At 44.6% G+C, this 26,716-nt stretch overlaps 1 protein-coding gene across 3 annotated transcripts in view; it reads right to left on the bottom strand.

The window, feature by feature from the left end:
- Positions 1 to 26,716, bottom strand: part of CYB5R4 (cytochrome b5 reductase 4) — a 544,645-nt gene that overhangs the window by 491,189 nt on the left and 26,740 nt on the right. For all 3 annotated transcript variants that reach the window (XM_073675649.1, XM_073675652.1, XM_073675651.1), the window contains exon 3: positions 7,591 to 7,691. In XM_073675649.1, coding sequence (XP_073531750.1) covers positions 7,591 to 7,691 — 101 coding nt within the window. The remainder of the gene's footprint in view (positions 1 to 7,590; positions 7,692 to 26,716) is intronic.

Below are 26,716 nucleotides of genomic sequence, written 5' to 3'. Positions count from 1 at the left end.
GAGCTTTTATCCTAAAATAGGGGGACAGCACTGTGGTATTTAGGAGGCAAACCATTTGACTAATTCTGGTGGGTTACCCGCTCCCCCTCAGGTTGTCCTACCCCCACTCACATGTACCATTGGTGGTTCAGATGGGGTCTCTGGCTTTCCCAAATCCTCCATCATGCAGTGTCCAGCACAGCAGGGAAGCCAGACACAGGCAAGCGTTTTTATACTTACCTGTCTGATGCCTTCCCTGCCTTTTGCGTTCCATCGTGGAATGCACGCCGACTGCAGCTTTAAGGTTTCAAATTTCGCGCCCTGCCTCGCGCGCACTCCCGTGACGTCATCGGAAGTGCGCGCACACATGGCCGGAACCAGATGCAGAGGCAGGCGCGGGAGCAGAGAGCCCTCGCCGGAGGGAAGAGGCTCCTGGGTCAGGAGCAGCGCTGCACTGACCGAGCTGAGTAACCCCCGTCCGGGAGGTGTCAGCTGCAGGCTGCTTCACAGGAACAAGGAGAAGATTGAGCCGCCCGATCCCCTGAGCCCGCATACAGGTATGCTCTTCTGCCCACCACACCTCTCTGTTCCTATCCTCACAGAGACAGGAAAAACACTGAGGGGTGGAGGGAGGGGAGGGCTTTTAACCTCTCTGTGTTTCCTGTCCCTGTAAGGATAAGAAGGACATTCCCCATGGTGCTGTAAGGGGGACGTCCTGGAAACACCCTTTAGTACCACAAGAAATGCACTAAAGGATGCAAGTGTATATATAAGGGGGGTGGGATATTACTTTACTGAACTCTTTGCTTTGGGCAACTTCTTGTTTGCTCTTCTGCCTGTACATATATTTGCTTAGATGCATTTTTTGAGTGCGTTTACGCTACATAAACGCATTTACAACGCATGTGCATTTCTTGAATTGCGGATTTTCCGTATCTAATGCAAGTTTATGAGGAAATTCCGCACAGAAGACTTTGCAAGATAAATTGACATACTTTGGCTTGGAAACATGCACTGCAGATCACTTTGCACAGAGTAAAAATAAGCACAGTGGGCATGGGATTTCTATTAATCTCATCCACTGTGCTTGTATTGTACAATGCAGCGTACTGGATGCAGCGTAAACACACTGCTTCCAGAAAGCTAGTAATACTGATCGTGGGCACGCAGCCTCGTAAGTTTAGCAGCAATTTCTAATTTTTTCAAGAAATTGACAAAATCTGTTTCTTTAGGGACCTATTCAAATTTAAATTGACTTTGAGGGGCCTATATAATGGAAACTCCCCAAAAGTAATACCATTTTAAAAACTGCACCTCTCAAATACTGCAAAACTGCTGTTAGGAAATTTGCTAACCCTTCAGGTGCTACACAGTAATTAATGCAAAGTAGAATGAAAAAAAAAAGGATATATTTAAATTTTCCCTCTAAAATGTTGCATTAAATATTTCAGTTTTACAAAGACTAGCACGAGAAAACAGACATATTTGGTTGAAATAGATTACGTGTACCATTTCGCATTTGCAGGGCCCCTAAGGTGCCTAAGCAGCAGAAGCACCCCCCCCCCCCAACTGACCCCATTTTGGAAACTACACCCCTCAAGGATTTTATCAGGGGCTATACTGAGCATTTTGAATCCACACGAACTACACCGAATTTGATAACATTAGGTCTTCATAATTTTGCAAGAGGTAACACGATAAAGTGGGCCACACAGTGTTACCCACTTTCTTCTAAGCACGGCAGTACCCCACATGTAATCAAAAAGATCTGTTTGGATAAATGTCAGTATTGTGACTCTATAACCAAGCTGCAAGTGGAGGGGGCTTGAGACCCTATTTCTATGCTGCCTCTATCAACCGTGACTCACACAGAGTGATCTCCTCAGGTAGCTTGAACTTGACTGCAGAAGGCATGTATGAAGATTCCAGAAGAAGGTTTATTTTCCAGCTGAATTCTTGTAATTATGCACACATACAATAGGTAAAAACTTTTCAGAAACAGGGCTGCAAACACATGAGCTTTTAAGATGGCTGATAGACAGTGAATGCGAAAAAGAATGAGGAAGAAGGGAGAGGTTACTGACATCAGAGCTACACAGGGAGAGAAGAAGGACAAACTTCTAAAGAGAGCAAACCAACAAAACAGAACAATATGACAACACAATGATAATACAATACTATATGTATGATTCCCAAATCATGGGACATGACAGTCAGAGCTTGGAAACTAACAAGCAAAATTTGGTATTTAAAGTGTAAATTTGACTGTAATAGATTAAAGACACCATGTCTCATTTTCAAAGTCCCTGAGGTACCAAAACAGGAGAAACCCCTGACAAGTGACTGCATTTTGGAAACTAGACACATCAAGGAATTAATCTAGGTGTGTGTTGAGCATTTTTAACCCATAAGTGCTTCACAGAACTTTTTAAAATGTGCATGTGAAAAAGAAAATAATATGTTTTTTCTGCTAAAACGTTTTAGCACCAAATTTGTAATTTTCACAATGGATGACAGGAGAAAAAAGACCGCATATGTGGTAAAAAACTGCTGTTTGGGCACATGTCAGGGATCGGAATGGAAAGAGCACTATTTGAATTTTGGAGCGTAAATTTGTCTGAAATAGATTGTGAATGTCATGTTGCATTTGCCGAGCCCCTGACATGCCAAAAAAACAGAAACCCCACACAATTGACCCCATTGTGGAAACTAGACCCCTCAAGAAATTCATCTAGGTGAGTACTTAAGCATTTTTTTAACCTACAGGTGATTCACGAAACCTTTCGACATTTAGATCAGAAAAGAAAAAATATACGTTTTCCACTAAAATATTGTTTTAGCACCAGATTTATAATTTACAGGGGTAATAGGAGAAAATGAACCCCATAATTTGTCATGCAATTTCTCCTGAACACAGTGATTCCCCATATGTGGTCAAAAATTAATGTTTCGGCATATAGCAAAACTCAGAAAGCAAACGGCACTATTTAATTTTTGAAACGCAAATTTGGACACTGTTGCATTTGCAGAGCTCCTGATGTGCCAAAAAAGCAGAAACACCTGCAAGTGACTCCATTTAGCAAACTAAACCCCATATAGAATTCATCTATTGGTGTGGTGAGCACCACAAACTACATCACAGAATTTTAGAACATTGGAGGGTAAAAAATCAAAACTTTTTAAAATTTTAGTTTAGTCTCAAAGTTTTAACTCACACATAGGTAATAGGAGAAAATGGGCAGGTCAATTTGTTATGTAATTTTTATCGAATGTGGCAATACCCCATATGTGGTTGCACACTACTATTTGAGCACAAGGCAGGGATCGGATGGGAAGGAGCACTACATGCCTTTTAGAAAGCAGATTCCATTTGAATAGATTGTGGTCTCCATTAGCCGAGCCCCTGAGGTGCCAGATGAGCAGAAACCCCCACAAGTGAACCCATACTGCAGGAATTAAGTAACATCATAGATAGACCATTATTTTTAATCTTCAAAGATTACATAATAACAGGGTATGTACCACAGGACTGGCGTATAGCAAATGTGGTGCCAATATTCAAAAAGGGGACAAAAAACGAACTTGGAAATTATAGGCCAGTAAGCTTAACCTCTACTGTGGGTAAAATCCTGGAGGGTTTCCTAAGAGATGCTATACTAGAGTATCTGAAGAAGAATAACCTCATGACCCAATATCAACATGGGTTTACGAGGGACCATTCCTGTCAAACTAATCTGATCAGATTTTATGAGGATGCAAGTTCAGGACTGGACCAAGGAAATGCAGTGGATGTTGTGTATATGGACTTTTCAAAAGCTTTTGATACGGTTCCACACAAAAGGTTGATACATAAAATGAGAACAATGGGGATAGGGCAAAATATATGTATGTGGGTTAAGAACTGGCTCAGTGATAGGAAACAAAGGGTGGTTATTAATGGAGAACACTCAGACTGAGTCACAGTTAACAGTGGGGTACCACAGGGGTCAGTATTGGGCCCACTTCTTTTTAAAATATTTATTAATGACCTTGTAGGGGGCATACAGAGTAGTATTTCAATATTTGCAGATGACACTAAACTCTAATCAATACAGAGGAGGACAGTTTTATATTACAGGAAGATCTATGTAAACTGGAAGCTTGGGCTGATAAATGGCAAATGAGCTTTAATGGGGATAAATGTAAGGTAATGCACTTGGGCAGAGGAAATAAAATGTATAATTATATGCTTAATTGTAAAACACTGGGCAAAACTCTAACTGAAAAAGATCTGGGTGTATTGGTGGACGACAAGCTCACGTTTAGTGGCCAGTGTCAGGCAGCTGCTGCAAAGGCAAATAAAATAATAGGATGCATTAAAAGAGGCATAGATGCTCATGAGGAGAACATAATTTTACATCTATACAAGTCACTAGTGTGACCACACTTAGAATACTGTATACAATTCTGGTCTCCGGTGTATAAGAAAGACATAGCTGAACTAGAGCGGGTGCAGAGAAGAGCGACCAAGGTTATTAGAAGACTGGGGGGTCTGCAATACCAAGACAGGTTATTACTAGTGTTGAGCGAGTATGTTCTATTAACCCTTTCACCGAGTATGCTCGGGCCGAGCTCCGAGTATTTACAGCTGCTCGGTGATATGGTTAAATCGCATGATTTGCAACTGTTTGACAGTTATATTACATGTGAGGAATGTGTAAGAAATAGACATTCCTCACATGTAATAAAGCTGTCAAACAGTTGCAAATCATGCATACGGGAGCGATTTAACCTCATCACCGAGCAGATGTAAATACTCGGAGCTCGGCCCGAGCATATTCGGACAGAACATACTCGCTCAACCCTAGTTATTACACTTGGGGTTAATTACTTTGGAAAAACGAAGGCTTAAAGGCGATCTTATTACTATGTACAAGTATATGAGGGGACATTACACAGACCTTTCTACTGATCTTTTTAATCTGAGGCCTGAGATGGGGACAAGGGGGCACCTTCGACATCTGGAGGAAAGAAGGTTTAATCATAATCACAGACGCGGATTCTTTATTGTAAGAGCAGTGATACTATGGAACTCTCTGCCGCATGATGTTGTAATGAGTGATTCACTACAAAAATGTAAGAAGGGCCTGGATGCCTTTCTTGAAAAGTATAATATTACAGGTTATATATACTACATTCCTTGATAGGGCGTTGATCCAGGGAACTAGTCTGATTGTCGTATGGAGTCAGGAAGGAATTTTTTTCCCCCAATGTGGAGCTTAGAGTTTGCCACATGGTTTTTTTTTGCCTTCCTCTGGATCAACATGTTAGGCTATGGGTTGAACTAGATGGACTTAGTAACATAGTCTTCCTTCAACCTTAAAAACTATGTTACATAATGGAAAGCTCACGACTTAAGGAATTCATCAAGGGGTCTAGTGAGTATTTTGAACCCACAGATGTCTCACAGAATTTTATAACATTGGGAAATGGAATTAACATTTTAGTGGTAAAAATATGATTTTTCTATTAGCTGCAAATTTGATAGTTACACAACGGTTAATCGGTGACACTACACCCCACAATTTATTGTGCAATTTCTCCCAAACAAGGAGATGCCCTATATGTCGTCAGAAACTACACGTCAAGGCTGAGACGGAAGGAGCGCTATTCGGCTTTTGGAGTAGATTTCGAAGTTTGCGGGTGACATTTGTGGAGCCCCTAAGGTGCCAGAGCAGCAGAAAACCCCTAAAAGTAACCCCATTATAGAAATTGCACCTCTCAATGAATTCCTCTACGGCCACAATGACTATTTTGAAAGGATAAAGTAATGCTTTTTTCTGGAATGGAATTGTAAATATGTCAGTTTAGTGACCATACGTTGTGCCCAGCTTGTGCTTCTGGAGACACGCACCCAGTAAATTGTTAATTGGGCTATCACCACTACAATAATACCAAACATGTGGCTGCTCACTGCGGCACAGTGGGGCTCAGAAAGAAGGGGGGGGCATTAGGATTTGGGAACACAGATTTCACTGGATTTTATTTGAGGGGGTGGGAGCCATATCCACTTTTTTTATAGCTTTTTATTCAGATTTTTCAGACGTAGAATGAACAAACATCAGCAATTCAGTTATTGCTTTTATATATTTTTTTTGTGCAGTTCACCATGCAATAAAAGTGATAACTACGATTTGTTCGTCGGGTCGGTACGATTACAGTGATTCCAGATTTATAACTTTTTTATGTTTTGCTAATTTTACAAAAATTAATTTGTTTTTTCATCGCTATATTCTGAGAGCTGTAACTTTTTTATTTTTTTAACCATATTAGGGCTTGTTTTTTAGGGATGATTTAGCGGTTTCATTTATACAATTTTTTTTTTACATTGACTTTTTGATCGCTTTTTATGACATTTTTGTGTGACAGGATGATGAAAAAGCTACATTTTTGGCATGTTTATATTTTTTTTATGGTGTTCGCCATATGTAATGTAACAGTTTTATAGTTCGGGTTGTACCGAGGACGGCGATTGCAATTATGTGTACTTTTTTTGTTTATTTTAGTTTTAACACAAAGGCTGCGTTTTTAGTGGCGAAACAGGTTTTCGTGATTTGTGTGCACTTTTTTTTTTGGAGTGTTTTTCTTGTGTTTTTACATATTTTGTTTAACTTTTTTTACTTTTTCACTTAGTTCCATTGTGGGAAAATATTTTTTCTTTTAATCGTTGGTTTCATGCATTACAGTATTCGTGTACTGGAGGTGCCTGAGACCTGTCAGTTTTTCACTGACTCAGCCTATTAGACCTTCTTTATAGCTGGGTCTAAGAGGCCACTGGTACCTTGAGGTCACTAGATGACCTCATGGTGCTATGGCAACTATTGGCACCCGACATTATGATTGCAGGGGCCGTTAGTATTAAAGGGGATGTATTAACACTTTTTAACGACTTAGATGTTGCTGTCGCGATTGACAGCGACATTTAAAGGAGTTAATCAGTTCTGATCGATTGCAAAACATATAAAGCGGTCATGTTTGGAATTTTTGCCCACTAGGGGGTGCTATTTACGTATATCTCACCGTTGTTTTTAAAAGGCGCTGGGGAAGAAGTCTCTTGACAGCAGTTTTAATGCGTATTGGCGGTTGTTAAGGGGTTAAAGGAAGGTCTGCCAGCACAGAATTACTGTTCAAACCAAGTACAGTCGCTCACGGCACCATGGCATTATCAAACATTTCAGTGCAGCTTCCCCACTACTTGTTTCCCTTCTATCTCCAATCAACTCTTCTCTGACAAATATCTCTGGCCTTATGGAGGCAGAGATGAAAAACAAGCAGGTGAGAAGGTGCACTGAAGGGTGAATGGAGTGCCTGTGTTTGGCTTGTCAGTCATTCTGCGCTGACAGATTTCCATTAAGTAGTTTACAATATCAATCAGCTGTTCGGTCTCAGTATTTCTGCTATTTTTGACAGTACAAATGGCACAGTAGCACAAAATTTAAATTGCCTTGCAATTCTAACCTTTAAAATAAATGCAAGTTTTACAGCAACTTATCTGCAGACAAGAGATATTTTTTCAACTAATTTATCAACAATATGATATTAATCTAAGTAGCTAAAATTTTGCTCCTATACCTGATCGAAAAGCTGAGTGCCATCTATTCCAGCTGCCTTCATGAGTTCCTCTTCTCCGCCAGGATGGTATTCCATGTAAGGAGTGATATTATATACCAATCCTAAAAAATATAGCATACACGGTTTAAAAGGCATTCATATTTCCATCAAAGTTCACTACTTAATGACTAAATTTAAACAGGATCTATACGAGAACGTAGGAGCAATATTTTAAATTATTGAGACTGTAACATTTCACATTTATAAATTGCCCATACACTATTAAAAAATTAGCACTATATAGACATTGCTTATGAAAAAGTGACTGGAACAAAGAGGTTTCTTTGTTCTTTTGTTAAAAAGGTAAAATAATCTACTTTACAGAACATTTTATAAGATTTGTGACATAAAATGCTGTTATACAATTGCTTCCTTTAGTTGCAGAAAAATCTTGATAATAATAGTAAAGGGCTATTCCAGTCTACAAATATCATCTATCCCCAGCATAGGTGATCATTTTAAGTTTGGAGTGAAGGTCACTGCTGAGAACTCCATCAACTGTGGCCAGGAAAAGATGAATGGAGCAAATGTGCCCTTGCCAACCCATTCATTGTCTGTAGGAATGACTATGATGATTGCCAAGCAAAGTTCTCCACTATCTTTGTGAGTGCCATGGGCTTTGAAAGGCATGACAGGGTGTGACTGGCAACTCCATACAACCTCTCCTGCTGCCATTACCACCTATTATATTGCATCAGAATTTTGGTAATCTGGAATACCCTTTTAGAACTACAGTACTTGAGGAATCAGTGTTTTGTTAAAAGTAGGAGTAGTCTATTTACTGGAGCCATGCTCGATTTGAAACATCTTATGTGATCAGTTTGTAACAAAGAACATTAACTTACTTAACCCTTTCATTCCGAAGCCTGTTTTCACCTTCCTGGCCAGGCCAATTTTTTGAATTCTGACCACTATCACTTTATGAAGCAATAACTCTGGAACGCAGATCCCGGTCATTCTGAGATTGTTTTATTTGTGACATATTGTATTTTAGGATAGTGGTAACATTTATTTGACAGGACTTATGTTTATTTGTATGAAAATCGGAAATTTGGCAAAAATTTAGAAAATGTTACAATTTTTAATTTTTTAATATTTATGCCCTTAAATCAGAGAGTTATGTCACACAAAATAGTTAATAAATAACATTTCCCACATGCCTACTTTACATCAGCACAATTTTGGAAACAAAATATTTTTTTGTTAGGAAGTTATAAGGGTTAAAAGTTGACCAGCGATTTCGTATTTTTACAACCAAATTTATAAAACCATTTTTTGGGGGACCACGTCACATTTGAAGTGAGGGGCCTTTATGACAGAAAATACCCAAAAGTGACACCATTTTAAAAACTGCACCCCTCAAGGTGCTCAAAACCACATTCAAGAAGTTTATTAACCATTCAGGTGCTTCACAGGAATTAATGAAATGTAGAAAGAAAAAATAAACATTTGACTTTTTTTCACCAAAATTTTACTTTAGGCCCAATTTTTTTTTTACTTTCACAAGGGTAAAAAGAACCCCAACATTTGTTTTGCAATTTCTCCTGAGTACACAGATACCCCATATGTGGGGGAAAACTATTGTTTAGGCTCACGGCAGGGCTTAGAAGGGAAAGAGCGCCATTTTAATTTTTGAATGTAAAATTTGCTGGAATAATTTGTGGAGGTCATGTCGCATTTGAAGAGCCTCTGATGTGCCTAAACAGTGGAAACCTCCCCATGAGTGACACCATTTTGGAAATAAGACCCCTCAGGGAACTTATCTAGATGTGTGGTGAGCACCTTAAGCCCCCAGGTGCTTCACAGAAGTTTATAACGTGAGCTGTGAAAAACCAAAAATAAAAAAAATCTAATTTTTCCTGCAATTCACAGCATTTTATACCATTGGGCAGTGAAGAAAAAATAATTACCGTACATTTTTACCACCAAAATTTTGTTTTAGCCCCAGATTTTACATTTTCACACTGGGAAATGGGTAAAACATGGCACCAAAATTTGCCCCACAATTTCTGCTGAATTTAGAAATTCTCCAGATGTGGCTGTGCAGTACTGGGAGGGATGGAGCGCTTTTTGCCTCCTGGAGCGCAGATTTTCTTTGAATAGTTTGCGAACTCCATATACAGAGCCCCTACGTGCTAGAAGAGCAGAATCCCCCTCAAGTGACCCCATTTTGTAAATTATACCCCTTTGTGAATTTATCTACAGGTGTAGTGGCGATTTTGACTCCATGGGTGTTTTCCAGAAATAAGCAGCAGCGGATTTTGCCAAGTGAAGATTGCAAACTGCCATTGTAGAGATCAAAACGTTGTAGTGACCAGTACGTTGTAGTGATTAGTACGTTATGCCCAGCTCGTGCTTCTGAAGACATGCACCTGTAAATCAGGCGAAACATGTAAATGCTAACTGCGGTTTAGGCACACTGTGGAGCTCAGAAGGGAGGGGGACATTTGGATTTGGAAGAAAAGAATTTGCTGGATTTCTTTTGGCGGGCGAGGAGCTATTTTGTGCTACTAGTAATGTGGAAGCCCCCTATATTTCCGTTAACAGATGACGGGCCTGAGTGGGGACTTGCTTTTTTGTGAATGGAGTTGAAGCTTTTATTGAGAACATTTTACATAACATTTATCCTGCGTTCTATGCTAAGCACTTATATCGGGGTTTCCATCGAAATCTCCGAGGGACGTAATTCAGATGAAACCCCAGACAGATCCAGACATTATAATGAGGCAGTTACTCCGTCTGGCCTCTGTTCAGAAGTGCACAACACTGTGCCCGACAGGACTTTTATGTACACCTAATAAAAAGAGCAACACCACCGGATCATAGGCCAGACAGCGTCCACAGTGCCTCCATCTGCCTCATTATAGGGAATCTTCCGCCGGGGCTTCTGTCTGAATCACGTATTTCAGAGATTTACACGGAAACCCCGGTATAAGCTCTCAGGGCAGAGCGCAGGATAAATCTGAGCTGAGCCTTAGTGCGATCTTTGGGAGGCAGAATGAACAAATCAACAGAAGGTGAAGATTTTGTTGTATTTATTTTTACACCGTTCCTAATGCGGTATAAGTGATTAGGCGACTTTATTCTTCGGGCCGGTGCGATTACAGTGATACCTGATTCATATAGAGTTTTTATGTTTGGCAGCTGTCACACACTAAAAGACGCTTTTTATTGTAAAAACAAGTTTTGCATCGCCATATTTTGATAGCTATAATTTTTCCATATTTCTGCCGACAGTCATGTGACAGCTTATTTTTTGTGGGACGAGTTGACGTTTTTATTTGTACCATTTTCGGACAAATTACATCTTTTGATCACTTTCTATTCTGTTTTTTTGGGAGGCAGAATGAACAAAAACCAGCAATTCAGGAATTTTTGGGGATTTTTTTTATGCCGTCCCGCATGTGGTAAAATTCATAAAGCAGCTTTATTCTTCAGATTACAGCAATACCACATTTATATATTTTCTTATGTTTTGGCGCTTTTACACAAAAACTATTTTAGAAAAAAATTATTATTTTTGCATCAATTCTGAGAGCTGTAACTTTTTTATTTTTCCTCTGATGGAGCTGTATGGTGGCTTGTTTTTTGCAGGACAAGATGACGTTTCCAGAAGTACCATTTTTATTTACATTCGCCTTTTTGATCGCGTTCTATTGCACTTTTTGTTCAGCAATATGATGATAAAGCATAGTTTTTTTGCCTTGTTTTTCATTTATTTTTTTTACCGTGTTCACTGGAGGGGTTAACTAGTGGGACAGTTTTATAGGTCGGGTCGTACTGGACGCAGCAATACCAAATGGGTGTACTTTTTTTTTGTTTACACAGATAAATGTATTTATTGGATCAGTATTTTTATTATTTTCTTTATTTTAGGATTTAAATTTTTTAAATATTTTTATAATTTTTATTAACTTTATTTTACTGTTTTATATTGTCCAGGATGGTACATCAACTTTCCATTGACTGATCTGACACTCTGCAATGCATTTGCACTACAAAGCATCGGATCAGAGTCTGACAGGCAGGCAGGAAGCATCTCAGCTCCTGCTCTGAGTAGGCGCGGACAGGCCACCTTCCTGCAGAACCCTGAAGGACCCCGCTGATGGTCAGCATAGAGACCATCGCGTTGTACTGATGGAAGCAGAGAAGGAGCCCACTCCCTCTGAGATGCCCTGCAATGTCGCCGTCACTATTGACAGTGGCATCACAGGAGTTAAACGCCCGTGATCAGTGCTAGCACAGATCGTGGACGTGGCTGCGGGGTGTTAGCCCTCACATAGAGCTGACACCCGCATGTGATAGCAACGGCGTACATATATGGTGCTTTGTGGGAATGCAGCTCCTGCAGAGCCGTATATGTACGGCGCATGTTGGGAAGGGGTTAATCACTGATATAGGCAAAAACTGAATTTTGCGCCAGTGAAGCGTTTTTTTTTAATTGCAGTGCTGGAGTAGCACTACTAATGTAAGGCCCCTACATTTAGTCTTATAGTTACCATTTGCAGTCTTCTGCTGTTAACCGAGCCGCTCTGGTCGGTCTCTAGCAGCTTGCGACCTGCTGGATTGATCCAGTGTTTACTGGAGCAAGAAGGAGGTCACTTTTCAATGCAAGTCTATAAGAGATTCGTTCTGGCTCTCCTAGTCTTTGCCTTGACTTGAGAGCTTGTGACCGTTACACCTCTGACTTCCGGCCAGTCAGAAGTTGGTTGCAGTCTCAAGATGGCAGTGCAGGACTAAAGCGGCATCGGGAAGAGCTGAAGACGGCAGGTGGTGAGTATAATATTAGGCACAGGGACCTTATTTAGCATTTCTACAGCATTGACATAAAATTTAAAAAAAACAGCTGGAATGGTGTTTTAAAGTGGAAAAATGCAAAAATAGAATACATTTTTTTTTGGTGTCATGTTTTATGCATTAGTACACTTATAGAGGGTCCCCTCCCATAGCGCAGCACACTCTAGGAATGACGTGCTAGAACAGGGAGAAAAAAAAAAGATTCAACAATGCGTGTCTAAAAGATTGGCTGCAAAATATGCATGGAATACATTTTTTCAAGCAGAGGAAAAAAAAACACTGTGTGTGTGAATGTAGGCTTAACAAGAAACTCTGAATCAGTTTGCATAAAGAACAAAATCTATAATGATGTGGGTTCAGCAAGCAGGTTAGTGCACCATTAGTCATATTTGACTCCATCTCGATGACTGCTTCAGCTGAAATTTGCCATGACCAAATCAAGAAGCACGGTGGCTCAGTGGTTAGCACTGCAGCTTTGCAGCTCTGGAGTCCAGGGTTCAAATACCACAAAGGACAAGATCTGCAAGGAGTTTGTATGTTCTCCCTGTGTTTACGTGGGTTTCCTACCAAACTGCAAAGACATACTGATAGGTAATCTAGATTGTGAGCTCCAATGTCCCAATTGGGGACAATGATGAGGTCTATAAAGTGCTGTGGAATTAATGACGCTATATAAGTGAGTAAAATAAATAAACTGCCTATGAGAAACGGGCCATAAGACAAATCAGTATCGACAAACAAGTGTCAGTGTGCCATTGGAAAATCCGATAGCACACGACCGATTTATAGTCTAGAATGAGCCCATAGTCCTAGTTCCCACGATGAGTATTTATTGCATTTTGATGTTGCAGAGTTTCTGCACTATTTCTGCATCCATTAGCTAATATTAGGTTACTTGTGTCTTTTTATTAAGTTTTAGATTGTGTCTTTTTATACACATGTTTTTAGCGTGTTTTTTCTGCTGCTGTTTTTGTCTCTATTTGACACGTCATGTTTCAAAGGGAATCTGTCACCATGGAAAAAGCTATTTACCTGGCCGCCTTACTGCAAGTGTGGCTATGGGGAGAAAATTTAACTTATTTCCTCCTGGGAGTCAACAGGTTTCAGTCATTGGTGTGGTGTGCAGAGCGATTACAGTCAATCACAGCACTGCTCCCTATACTGTGCGCAGGGGCTATAAGTACCCTGTGGCACTGTGACTGACAGGTCGATTATTTGTAAACCTCCTGTTACTTATACATACTTTGATAGAACTTTATTGATAAAGACATGCTGATTACATTCATGTTAGTGTGTTTCAACAAAAATCACTAAAAATACAAAAGCTTTTTTTTTTACCTGCAGACTTTCCTCATCTCAGACACTGATCTGCATGAGACTCTGCCTCCAGAGCCTATTTTATATAAAGAGGGAGTTACCAGTGGGATGTATAATGGCCGCTCTCTGCTCACCTGACATCACTGGAGAGCTGTGTGTGATTTTAAGGGTTCACTCACATTTCCGTATATAAAGTAGCTGAGATTCTCAGCAAAAAAAGTTGGAGAGTGTCAGGGGAGTGTCATGCATTTATTTCCACACCTAGCATCCGTATGACATCCGTATGCAATGCATTTTTAACATCAGCTTTTACATACAGTAATTCTGTCATTTCAATCTAGTTTTCAAACTAATTAAACAATATTATATACAGCTATAGATAGACAGACAGATAGATAGCTAGTAAGAAATATGTTAGTGAGATATATAATTAGTGCAGTGCATGTGTACATGTATTTAGCTAATAAAGAAATAAAAGAAAAAAAATTATGTGGGGTCCCCCTTATTTTTAATACCCAGCTGAGGGAAAGCAGACAGTTGGGGGCTGGTGCTATTATTCTGGGTAGGGGTCAATATCCATGAAGCTTCCCAGCCTAATAATAACAGCTCACAGCTGTCTGCGTAGCCTTTACTGGTTATTAAAAAGGGGGGACCACAACAAAAAAATATGATGTGGGGTCCCTCCTATTTTTAATAACCAGCAAAGGCTAAGCAGACAGCTGCGGGCTGATATTAATAGGCAGGAAAGGGGCCATGTATATAGTCCCCTTCCCAGACTAATAACACCAGCCCTCGGCCAAATCAGCCAATTCTGGCGCTTACCCTCGACTCCTCCCGATTCCCCTGGTGCGTTGGCAATCAATGTAATGATTTTGGGGTTGATGTCAGCTGTGTAATGTCCTCGGACATTAAGCCCAGGGGTTAGTAATGGAGAGGCATCTACAAGACACACCCATTACTAACTCTTTAGTTAATAGCAATAAACACATACAGAGAAAAGTTCTTAAATTATAAAAAGCACTCCCCGACTCTTTTACCCATTTATTACCTTTAAAAAAATTAAATAATCCAAAAGGGGTCTGTCGTAAATCCATGCCACATCCCACGACAATCCCGACTTTGCTACATCTGGATGCAGTGCTGAGCGGTGACATCAGTTATGTGACTGCTCAGCGTGGCCACCGGAACACAATGACAGTAGCATGCGAATTTGTCTGCTGCGACAAGCACTGATGTCCGTAAGCTTATCGCAGTTCATAGCCGATGAACTGCGGTAACCTTACTGACGTCACAGCTCACAGCGTAAAAAAAATTTCCTTGTGAAAGGTAATACATGGGTAAAAGAAGGTTAAGGGAGTGCTTTTTACAATTAAAGGACTTTTCTCTGTGTGTGTTTAATGCTTTTGACTACGAGGTTAGTAATGGGGGTGTCTTATAGACGCCTCTTCATTACTAACCCCTGGGCTTGAGGTCAGCGGACATTACACAGCTGACATCAACCCCAAAACCAGTAAACCCAATTGCCAACGCAACAGGGCAATCGGGAAGAGCTGAAGCTAAGTACCAGAATTGGTGCATCTAATGGATGCACCATTTCTGGGGCGGCTGAGGGCTGGTGTTATTAATCTGGGAGGGGGCCAATATCCATGGCCCCTTTCCAGCATATTAATATTAGCCAGCAGCTGTCTGTTTAGGATTTGCTGGTTATTAAAAATGGAGAGACCCCACAATTTTTTGGGGGGCAGGGGACCCCTTTTTAAAGACAAGTAACGGCTACGCAGACAGCTGTGAGCTGTTATTAATAGGCTGGGAAGATCCATGGATATTGGCCCCTTCCCAGTATAATGACACCAGCCCTCAGATGTCTGCTTTCCCTAAGCTGGGTATTAAAAATAATATTTTTTTCATTTAATTTTGTATTTATTAGCTAAATATATGGACAGTAAACTACACGCACTGCACTAATTATATATCTCACTGACCTCTTTCTACCTATCTATGATGACGGTTCACGCTGTGAATTTACTGTACTCGGCTGATGAAATATCGGGTTTCCTATGAATCGGACAGCACACGCATGGCGCTGTGCAATTTTTGTCTCGTACCCATTGACTTGCATTGGTGAGTCTCGGATGTTTTACACGCCCATACGCAACATGTTGCGATTTTTTTCCTCACCCCAATTCCAGGTGGGAAAAAAAAACTCGCAGATGAACTGCCTGATTTAATAACATTGGTGAGAGTGCAGTGCGATTTTTTTCTCACATTGCACTCGTAGATGTGAGCAAACCCTAACTGACACATCTACAGGTTCCTCTAATTGCTTCAGCATCCATCTCACAGGCAGCCAGGGTTGCAATACAGCAGAGCTGTGAAAGCTGCAGCTGCTAATGTGTTTGTTATTAGAAGTAATGTTAGGAAGTAAGGGTATAAAGTTAATGATTGTGACAAATACATTAGGATGTCCACCTCTCATTAGCGTTTGTCAAATTAAAAGGGCCTCATACTGTTCTGGACTACAATAGGGAAAGAGTTTGGTGATTACACATACCCTTGAGAAATATAGAACTGCACTTTTTTGGCATGTAAGTCCCAACTTTGCTTTTGAGAAATGGCAGGAAAAGGAATTATAATGCTAGATAACCTGTCTTTAAGTTTTCAGATGTACTGACTGTATAATATGGTTTGCATGATAAGGAACATTTATCTTATTAATAATGCTTTGTAGCTGTACATAAGAGTAACACATTAGAGAAAAAAAACATTAAAAGTTTGGTAATCAATTTATAAAGGAAGATTTTTTTTTATTTTTTTTTGACAAAGGAAAGACTGGAATGAAAGGAAATCTTGCTTTTACATATAATAAATTAGTAATAAACACAGTAAGGTTAAGTGCACACGGAGCGTTTTTGATGCGTTTTCGCTGCTTTTTTTTATCTTGGCAATCGGTCTGCCAGCTAATGCAATGGCAATCCTGATGTGCTGTGCACACGATGCGGAAATTTCTGCTCAGGATTGGCATTGCGCTTAAAAACGCAGCATGTCCTTTCTATGTAGCGTTTCTAATATTTATACCTGCGGATTTGCTGCAGTTCAATTAAAGTCAACTGGCGGGAAACGCTGCATAAACGCACATAGGGTGGTACCCGGGTCAACTGGGGAACACTACTACTCCCATCATCCAACCGCCGCTACCGCTGATAACAGTGAGGACCTGAGGTCACGTGAGCTGAGAGCTCCGGGACTTCACTTTACAGCACCGGTGCTGTGTGGGAATATTCTCAAGAATGTTCCCATGTACCACTGATGCTAAGGTCACCGGGGCTGATCAGCTGATCTTCACCTAATGAACCCAAGTGACCTCACTCCTGCAGCAGAGCCACGAGATGGGAGTCCTGACATGGGAGTCGAGGCAGGCCCCTAAAAATACTTTCCACGTGTTTGGTTCTAAATTGGACTTCTTCCAACTGATGAACCAACCTAGATCCTTTAAAGTGAGGATAGTCTCGGTGAGATGCTGATTGAGATGAGTCACTGAGTTCACCACCATTAGAAGATTGTCCACATAAGGGACAAGAATTATCCCTTTCTTTCTTAAAAAAGCCACAACCTCAGTCATTACTTTTGTAAAAATACAAGGTGCAGAGCACAGGCAGAATGGTAGGCAGGGGAATTGGAAGTGGTGAATTATTCCCTGATACTCCAGAGCAAACCATACACTAAGTGTATGGGCTGACAAACATTTACCGCTGGGCGTATACATGAACATACTATAAAAAAAAAAAATTTTACGGGCATCATAAACACTCTTTAAAAAAATTATGTGGGTGTTGCATCACGTACCACGGTCACCCTGGTAATATGGCGGTGGAGGATGAGAATGAGGAGAAGGAGGACGACAAGAGCAAATAGACAAAATCAGGAAGCGTATACCCATGTCTGGGTGTGAAAAGGTGCATGGGAATACACTTCCCAAAAAAAGACACTGGATTTGAGTTTATGTTACGCTGCTATCATTCGGTGGTGTTGAGAAGTCTGGCCCAATCAGCCCTTGTTCATTTTTATAAGAGTCAGCCTGTCAGAATTTTCAGTTGACTGGCAGATGCGCTTATCAGTTATAATTCCACCAGCGGCACTAAAAACCCGCTCTGATAAAACGCTAGCGGCAGGACAGGCCAGGACCTCCAAGGCGTAGAGAGCCAGTTCATTCCACGTATCCAGCTTGGATACCCAATAATTATAAGGCACAGAGGAATCACGGAGGACGTTGGTACGGTCGGCAAGGTACTCCCTCAGCATCTTCCCAAACTTTGTGTTATGCACACGCCCGGACTGACTGGCGTGTGCGTATTTAGTGATCCCACTGGACCATGAACCGGAGAGCGTCTGGAGGGGCGTAACTAAGTATCTGCTCGATCCGACCAAGGTCGCACTACGGCATACGACGCCAGTGCACCAGGGAGGAACCGAGCAGAGGGACCAGGTGCTACTCCAGGTCAGACCCCGGACACGGCTGTTGACCCACACCGGGAAATACAGGAACAGGCAGGCTCGGCTGGCACACCGACTGGGGGCACAGGCAGGCACAATTGGTATGCAGGCAGGCGGGTATGCAGGCAGGCACGGCTAGAGTGCAGACAGGGAGGCACAAGCAGGTTGGAGCACAGACGGGATAAGGTCCAATACAGATCGGGACTCAGGAACAGAACCGCGGATGCGGTAGACAAACAGAGCAGAGCGAGGCCGCCTGGAGCGGTGAGCAAGAGCAAAGCGGGGCGAGACAGCCTGGAGCGGTGAGCAAGAGCAAAGCGGGGCGAGACAGCCTGGAGCGGTGAGAGCAAGAGCAAAGCGGGGCGAGACAGCCTGGAGCGGTGAGCAAGAGCAAAGCGGGGCGAGACCGCCAGAGCGGTGAGCAAGAGCAAAGCGGGGCGAGACCGCCAGAGCGGTGAGCAAGAGCAAAGCGGGGCGAGACCGCCAGAGCGGTGAGCAAAGCAGAGCAGAGCGGAAACCGCAGGAGCGGTGAGCAAGGCAGAGCAGAGCGGAAACCGCAGGAGCGGTGAGCAAGGCAGAGCGGAAACCGCAGGAGCGGTGAGCAAGGCAGAGCGGAAACCGCAGGAGCGGTGAGCAAGGCAGAGCAGAGCGGAAACCGCAGGAGCGGTGAGCAAGGCAGAGCAGAGCGGAAACCGCAGGAGCGGTGAGCAAGGCAGAGCAGAGCGGAAACCGCAGGAGCGGTGAGCAAGGCAGAGCAGAGCGGAAACCGCAGGAGCCGTGAGCAAGGCAGAGCAGAGCGGAAACCGCAGGAGCCGTGAGCAAGGCAGAGCAGAGCGGAAACCGCAGGAGCCGTGAGCAAGGCAGAGCAGAGCGGAAACCGCAGGAGCCGTGAGCAAGGCAGAGCAGAGCGGAAACCGCAGGAGCCGTGAGCAAGGCAGAGCAGAGCGGAAACCGCAGGAGCCGTGAGCAAGGCAGAGCAGAGCGGAAACCGCAGGAGCCGTGAGCAAGGCAGAGCAGAGCGGAAACCGCAGGAGCCGTGAGCAAGGCAGAGCAGAGCGGAAACCGCAGGAGCCGTGAGCAAGGCAGAGCAGAGCGGAAACCACAGGAGCCGTGAGCAAGGCAGAGCAGAGCGGAAACCGCAGGAGCCGTGAGCAAGGCAGAGCAGAGCGAAAACCGCAGGAGCCGTGAGCAAGGCAGAGCAGAGCGGAAACCGCAGGAGCCGTGAGCAAGGCAGAGCAGAGCGGAAACCGCAGGAGCCGTGAGCAAGGCAGAGCAGAGCGGAAACCGCAGGAGCGGTGAGCAAGGCAGAGCAGGGCGGAAACCGCAGGAGCGGTGAGCAAGGCAGAGCAGAGCGGAAACCGCAGGAGCGGTGAGCAAGGCAGAGCACAGCGGAAACCGCAGGAGCGGTGAGCAAGGCAGAGCAGAGCGGAAACCGCAGGAGCGGTGAGCAAGGCAGAGCAGAGCGGAAACCGCAGGAGCGGTGAGCAAGGCAGAGTAGAGCGGAAACCGCAGGAGCGGTGAGCAAGGCAGAGCGGAAACCGCAGGAGCGGTGAGCAAGGCAGAGCAGAGCGGAAACCGCAGGAGCGGTGAGCAAGGCAGAGCGGAAACCGCAGGAGCGGTGAGCAAGGCAGAGCAGAGCGGAAACCGCAGGAGCGGTGAGCAAGGCAGAGCAGAGCGGAAACCGCAGGAGCGGTGAGCAAGGCAGAGCAGAGCGGAAACCGCAGGAGCGGTGAGCAAGGCAGAGCAGAGCGGAAACCGCAGGAGCGGTGAGCAAGGCAGAGCAGAGCGGAAACCGCAGGAGCGGTGAGCAAGGCAGAGCAGAGCGGAAACCGCAGGAGCGGTGAGCAAGGCAGAGCAGAGCGGAAACCGCAGGAGCGGTGAGCAAGGCAGAGCAGAGCGGAAACCGCAGGAGCGGTGAGCAAGGCAGAGCAGAGCGGAAACCGCAGGAGCGGTGAGCAAGGCAGAGCAGAGCGGAAACCGCAGGAGCGGTGAGCAAGGCAGAGCAGAGCGGAAAACGCAGGAGCGGTAAGCAAGGCAGAGTAGAGCGGAAACCGCAGGAGCGGGGAGCAAGGCAGAGCAGAGCGGAAACCGCAGGAGCGGGGAGCAAGGCAGAGCAGAGCGGAAACCGCAGGAGCGGGGAGCAAGGCAGAGCAGGCAAAAACCGCGGGAGCGGCGAGCAAAGCAGAGCAGGCAAGAACCGCTGGAGCGGTGAGCAAGGCAGAGCAGGCAAGAACCGACGGAGCGGTGAGCAAGGCAGAGCAGGAAAGAACCGCCGGAGAGGTAAGCAAGGCAGAGCAGGCAAGAACCGCCAGAGCGGCGAACAAGGCAGAGAGGGCAGAAACCGCCGAAGCGGTGAACAAGGCAGAGCGGGCAGAAACCGCCGAAGCGGTGAACAAGGCAGAGCGGGCAGAAACCGCCGGAGCGGCAAGCAAGGCAGAGCAGAGGGGACAGGGCTCTGTTCACACGGAACAGACTGGAAGGGAAAGGCAGAACCAGATACACACAAGATACTTGCAATGAAGTAGCGAGTGGACTCTAAACTCACAAACGGAAGTACAGCGACAACGAGTAGGAGTTAGGAGCAGGTTCAGACTCTGCAGAAAAAGGGAAGGTACGGACATAGAGAAAAACAGGAAACAGGTTAGGAGACAGTTCAGACAGGAACTGTTACTGCAACAAATACAGGAACGAGCCAAGGTAAAGCCAAGTGCTGGTTCAGACAATGCAGGAGAAAAAGAAGGTATGGACAGAGAAAAACAGGAAGCAGGTAAGGAGACAGTTCAGACATGAACTGTTACTGCAGCGAGATAAAGGAGCGAGTCTGGGTATGCGGCCCCCAGAGGGCGGGACGAACAGGCTAGGAGCGTGTTCAGACAGGCCTGGAAATACAGCCTCCAGGAAGGCAGACAGGCAGGCAAGAAAACACAGAATAGGACCTGGCACATTCAGAGTGAAAGAGCACACTGAATGAACACGATGCTCAGGCACCAGCTTCCAGGTGAAGCTTGTTTAAATATCCAGTGACGGACAGCAATAGGCTGAGGACGCATTAGGGGTGTGCCCACAGCAGCTACAAGAAGCAGGAAGAGATCGGGCGCCGCCCTTAAGCAGCCAGAACAGAGGCACGCAGACAGCATGGAAGGAAGCCAGGCTAGCAGACTGGACTGGTGATCAAGTTTGCGATCTTGCATAGTGGGGGAAGGAGCACTATGCAAGAACGCCACCAGGTATGTTACAGTACCCCCCCCTTTACGCCCCCTCTTCTTCAAGCCTGCAAGGGTGTTCTGCAGAGAATTTGGAGGCCAATCCTTCTCTTCAAGAAGACTACCTCTTCTGTCCACCAGAGGAAACAAACCTGGTCTCATTATCTTAGTAGCTAGGATGCTTCCTCCCATCAAGCCATCCTTAGCAACAGAAGAAATGGGTGAAGCACCGGGAACAGCACACAGGAAAGTCTCTGTCCATTTATTATCAGATAACATCCCGGTGGATTCTGGAGACAACTGGAGGTCCACCGCCTGGTTAGAGGGGTGTGGAGACTCGGGGGTCATTACTGCTTCGAAGTACATTTTGCCAAGCTTACTAGATGAAGTAGGCGCAGTACCAGGTACAGGGTGTAAGAAAGTCTCTGTCCATTTGTTAGCAGGTAGCACCCCAGTGGCTTCAGGAGACAACTGGAGGTCCTCCGCCTGGTTAGAGGGGTGCAGAGACTCGGGGGTAACCACTGCTTCGGGGAACACTTGGTCCAGCTCACAGGATGAAGTGGGCGAGGTATCAGGTACAGGATGTAGGAAAGTCTCACTGCAATTGTTACCAGGTAGCACCCCGGGGAATACAGGAGACAACAGGAGGTCCTCCGCCTGGTTGGAGGGGTGCAGAGACTCGGAGGTAACCACTGTTTCGGAGTACACTTTGTCAAGCTCACTGGATGAAGTGGGCGAGGTATCCGGTATAGGGTGTAGAAAAGTCTCTCTCCATTCGTTAACAGGTAGCACCCCGGAGGATTCAGGAGGCAACTGGAGATCCTCCGCCAGGTTAGAGGGGTGCAGAGACTTGGGAGTATCCTCCGCCTCGATGGACGTATCGCCAGATTCATTAAAGATGGAGAGCCCCTGCTTAGGGACCATCTTCAGTCTGGTTTCTGGGTGGGCAGCAGTCTCTTCGGGCAGGAGAACTGGTGCGCTACCCACACACATCACCCATCGGGGCTGCTCCGGGACACTGGGAAGGGCAGCTTCAGCAGAGTCCCCAGGATTAGGGTCGTCGAAGACCATTAGAAAGGCCACCAGGAAGGCCTGCAGTTCAAGGACGATAGGATCCCATGCTTCCCATAGGGGGGTGACCCATTTCAAGGCATCACCCGCTAGGTAGGATAACATAAATGCCACTTTAGACCACTCGGTAGGAAAATAGAGAGGGTAGAACTTGAAATGCAGCATGCATTGCTCCACAAAAGCACGGCTTTGTTTAGGATCCCCATAATACCGTGGCGGATCCGCAGGAACGGGTGCAGAAAGCTCCATTCGGACTGGTGCGTAATCCGCCTGGGCCATAGCTAGAGAAAAAAATGTTTTTTATTTATTTATTTTTAACCCCTTCAGGACCCAGCCTATTTTAACCCTAAAGATCTTGGCATTTTTGTCAATTCTGACCAGTGCCCCTTTACAAAGTAAAAACTCTGGAACACTTTTTTTCGGGACATATTGGGCTTCATGTTAGTATTAAATTTAGGTCGATAATATTTACGTTTATTTGTGAAAAAATCAAAAATATGGGAAAAATTTTGAAAATTTCGCAATTTTCAAATTATGAATTTATTCTGCTAAACTAGAGAGTGATGTGACACAAAATAGTTAATAAATAACATTTCCCACATGTCTACTTTACATCAGCACAATTTTGGAAAAAAAAAAAATTTAGGTAGGAAGTTAGAAGGGTTCAAAGTTCATCAGCAAATTTTCTTTTTTCCAGCAAAATTTGCAAAACCATTTTTTTTAGTGACCACATCACATTTGAAGTCCCTTTGAGGGGTGTACATGACAGAAAACACCCAAAAGTGACACCATTCCAAAAACTGCACCCCTCAAGCTACTCAAAACTACATTCATGAAGATTATTAACCCTTCAGGTGCATCACAGGAACTAAAGCAACATGGAAGAAAAAAAATGAACATTTTAATTTTTCTAACAAAAATTTTTTTCTAGCCTAAATTTTTTAATTTTCACATGAGTAACAGGGTAAAATGCATCCTAAAATGTGGGCGCACGACAGGGCTCAGAAGGGAAGGAGCGCCATTTCACTTTTTGATTGGAAAATTAGCTCCAAAAGTCAAATTGCGCTCCTTCCCTTCTGAGCCCTGCCATGCGCCCAAACAGTGGTTTATGACCACATATGAGGTATCGGTGTACTCAGGAGAAATTGCCCAACAAATTTTAGGATGCATTTTATCCTGTTACCCATGTGAAAATGAAAAAATTTAGGCTAAAGGAAAATTTTTGTCAAAAAAAAAGTACTTTTTCGTTTTCACAGATCAATTTGTGAAGCACCTAGGGGATTAAAGTGCTGACTATGCATCTAGATAAGTTCCCTGGGGGGTTTGGCTCAAATTGTTAGCGGACACCATGTTGCGTTTGGAGAGCTCCTGTGTGCCTAAACATTGGAGCTCCCCCATAAGTGACACCATTTTGGAAACTAGACCCCCCAAGGCACCTATCTAGATGCATAGTGAGCACTTGGAACCCCCAAGTTCTTCACAAATTGATTTGTAAAAATGAAAAAGTGGAAAAAAAAATACTTTCATTTTTACGGATTAATTTGTGAAGCACCTGGGGGTTTCAAGTGCTCACTATGCATCTAGATAGGTGCCTTGGGGGGTCTAGTTTCCAAAATGGGGTCATTTGTGGGGGAGCTCCAATGTATAGGCACACAGGGGCTCTCCAAACACGACATGGTGTCCGCTAACAAATGGGAACCATGTTGCGTTTGGAGAGCCCCTGTGTGCCTAAACATTGGAACTCCCCCACAAGTGACCCCATTTTGGAAACTAGACCCCCAGGGAACTTATCTAGATGTAGTGTATGTGAGTTTGGTGTGCGGTGTGGTGTATACACCACACACAAACAACCTCACATACACTACAACACACACACCAACCTGACATAGGTTGGTGTGTGTGTTGTAGTGTACGTGAGGTTGTTGTGTGTGTGTGTGTGATGTTTTGTATGTCATGCTAGTGTGGGTGAGTTCTGTAGGGAAGGTCAGGATGTGTTTAGTCCGGGGACATGTGATGAATTTTGAAGCATTCATTCAAACAGTCCCGGTTTATTAGGACACGTTTCACATTGGAAACGGGTGACCTTGTTAATCCCCCTTTTATGGCAGACCCGGCACCTTTTTCTTACCGTGACTTCACCAGGAAAATGTTGCCCTGGTACCATACGGGAGACTCGAGTTCCAGGGGTGCTGGGGCCCGCTTCTTCTTCACTTCTAAAAATCAGGGCCTTTATCACCGCCTCCTGGAAGTTGAGGAAGGTGTTGCTGGTCTGGTCTGCACATCGTGACAGCACGAATGCGTTATACAGTGCCATTTCAACGATGTGCATGGCCAGTTTTTTATACCAGACTTTCGCCTTCCTCATCGCACTGTAGGGCTGGAGGACTTGATCAGAAAGATCAACTCCCCCCATGTGCTTGTTGTACCCCGGGGCACAGTCCGGTTTGCGGACCGGTGCTGGGGTACCTCTAACGTTGGTGGCCGTGGTGCCGGGACCATGGATTGTGGTCAAGAAAAAGACGTCCCTTTTGTCTTTGTACTTCACCACAACCATGTTGCCGCTACATTGAGCTCGGCTTTCACCCTTTGGGAGAAGCTGCTCAATTAGCGTCAAAGGGAGACCCCTCTGGGTTCTGCGCACAGTACCGCAAGCGGCGGTAGCTCTGGCAGAGAGGGACTGAAATAGGGGAATGCTTGTATAAAAGTTATCAACGTATAGATGGTAACCTTTATCAAGCAGTGGGGGGATCAAATCCCACACTATTTTCCCACTTACCTTCAGAGCAGGTGGACATTCTGGGGGCTGAATCCTCAAATCCTTTCCTTCGTAAAACTCTAAAGCTGTGAGTGTACCCTGAGGAACTCTCGCACAGCTTATAGAGCTTTATTCCATACCTGGCCCTCTTACTGGGCAGGTATTGTCGGAATTGAAGCCTCCCTTTGAAGTGGATGAGGGATTCATCCACAGAAATTTCCCTTTGGGGAACGTACACTTCAGCAAACTTGTTGCTGAAGTGTTCTATGACCGGACGAATTTTGAACAGTCTGTCAAAATTCGGGTCATCGCGGGGAAGGCTGTCCGCGTTATCCCTGAAATGTAAAAATTTGTGAATGACCTCAAATCTTTTGCGGGTCATCACCATTCCGAACACTGGAGTTTGATATAAAATATCGGTACTCCAGTATTGATGGATTTCTGGTTTCTTCATAATCCCCATGTGAAGTACCAGTCCCCAATATTTCAACATTTCTACTGAGTCAACGGGACTCCAAGTAGAAAACATTGAATTTGGGTTTGCAGACAAAAATTGTTGGGCGTAAATGTTAGTCTGCTCCACCATGAGACTGACAATGGCCTCAGAGAAATAGACTTTGAAAAAGTCTATTTCCCTGAGGTTTGCTGTCTCAAACTGGATTCCTGATTGGGGAAGGAAATCAAGAATCCGTGGAGCGTAATTTTCAGGGACGGGGGTCCACACGGGGGCACTGGTGCTAGGTTGGGCGTGACTAGCACCAGGTTGAGGGTTACTTACAGATGGCTGTGGGTCTTCTTCCACGGCCTCCGGATGATGCCTTGACCTCTGACGTCGTCTTGGTGCGGGCTCGGTGTCACTGGAGGAGGAAGAATGGGAGGAATAGAGGAACATGGGGTCCTCTCCCTCACTATCAGCTTCGGAGGCAATAAAGGAATATGCCTCCTCAGCTGAGTACGCCCTAGAGCGGGACGGGCGGGACATTTTGTGTGCTGTGTGTAAAAAAAAAAATCTAAACTTTATTATAGTGTGAGTGTACGTGTGCATGTGTGAGTGCTTGGTGTAAATCACGTGTGGGGGCGGTCAGGAGTACGGGGCGCAGGAGGGGGCGCGCTCAGGCGTACGGGGCGCAGGAGGGGGAGCGCTCAGGCGCACGGGGCGCAGGAGGGGGCTGAGGAGATGGAAGAGCCAGCAGCAGCAGGGGGGGGGGGGTGATCACTGGGGCAGAAGGGGGCAGAAAGGGGGGCAGAAGCCGGCAGCAGCAAGGGGGGTAGGAGCCGGCAGGCAGTAGCTGGCAGCAGCAGGTGGGGTGATCACTGGTGGGGTGAGATCACTAGGACTGGGGGATGGTAGTGTGATCACTGGGACTGGGGGATGGTTGTGTGATCACAGGCGCAGGAGATTTACACTGAGCCTGCTGCTGCCTGTGATCACAGTCCAACGGCTGTCAGAAGG

The sequence above is a fragment of the Phyllobates terribilis genome, unplaced genomic scaffold, assembly GCF_046119375.1.
Source record: "Phyllobates terribilis strain yellow unplaced genomic scaffold, ASM4611937v1 Scaffold_3__8_contigs__length_932513732, whole genome shotgun sequence".
NCBI lineage: Eukaryota > Metazoa > Chordata > Amphibia > Anura > Dendrobatidae > Phyllobates > Phyllobates terribilis.
Note: the sequence above shows the minus strand (reverse complement) of the source record. Positions and strands in the feature narration are given on the sequence as shown.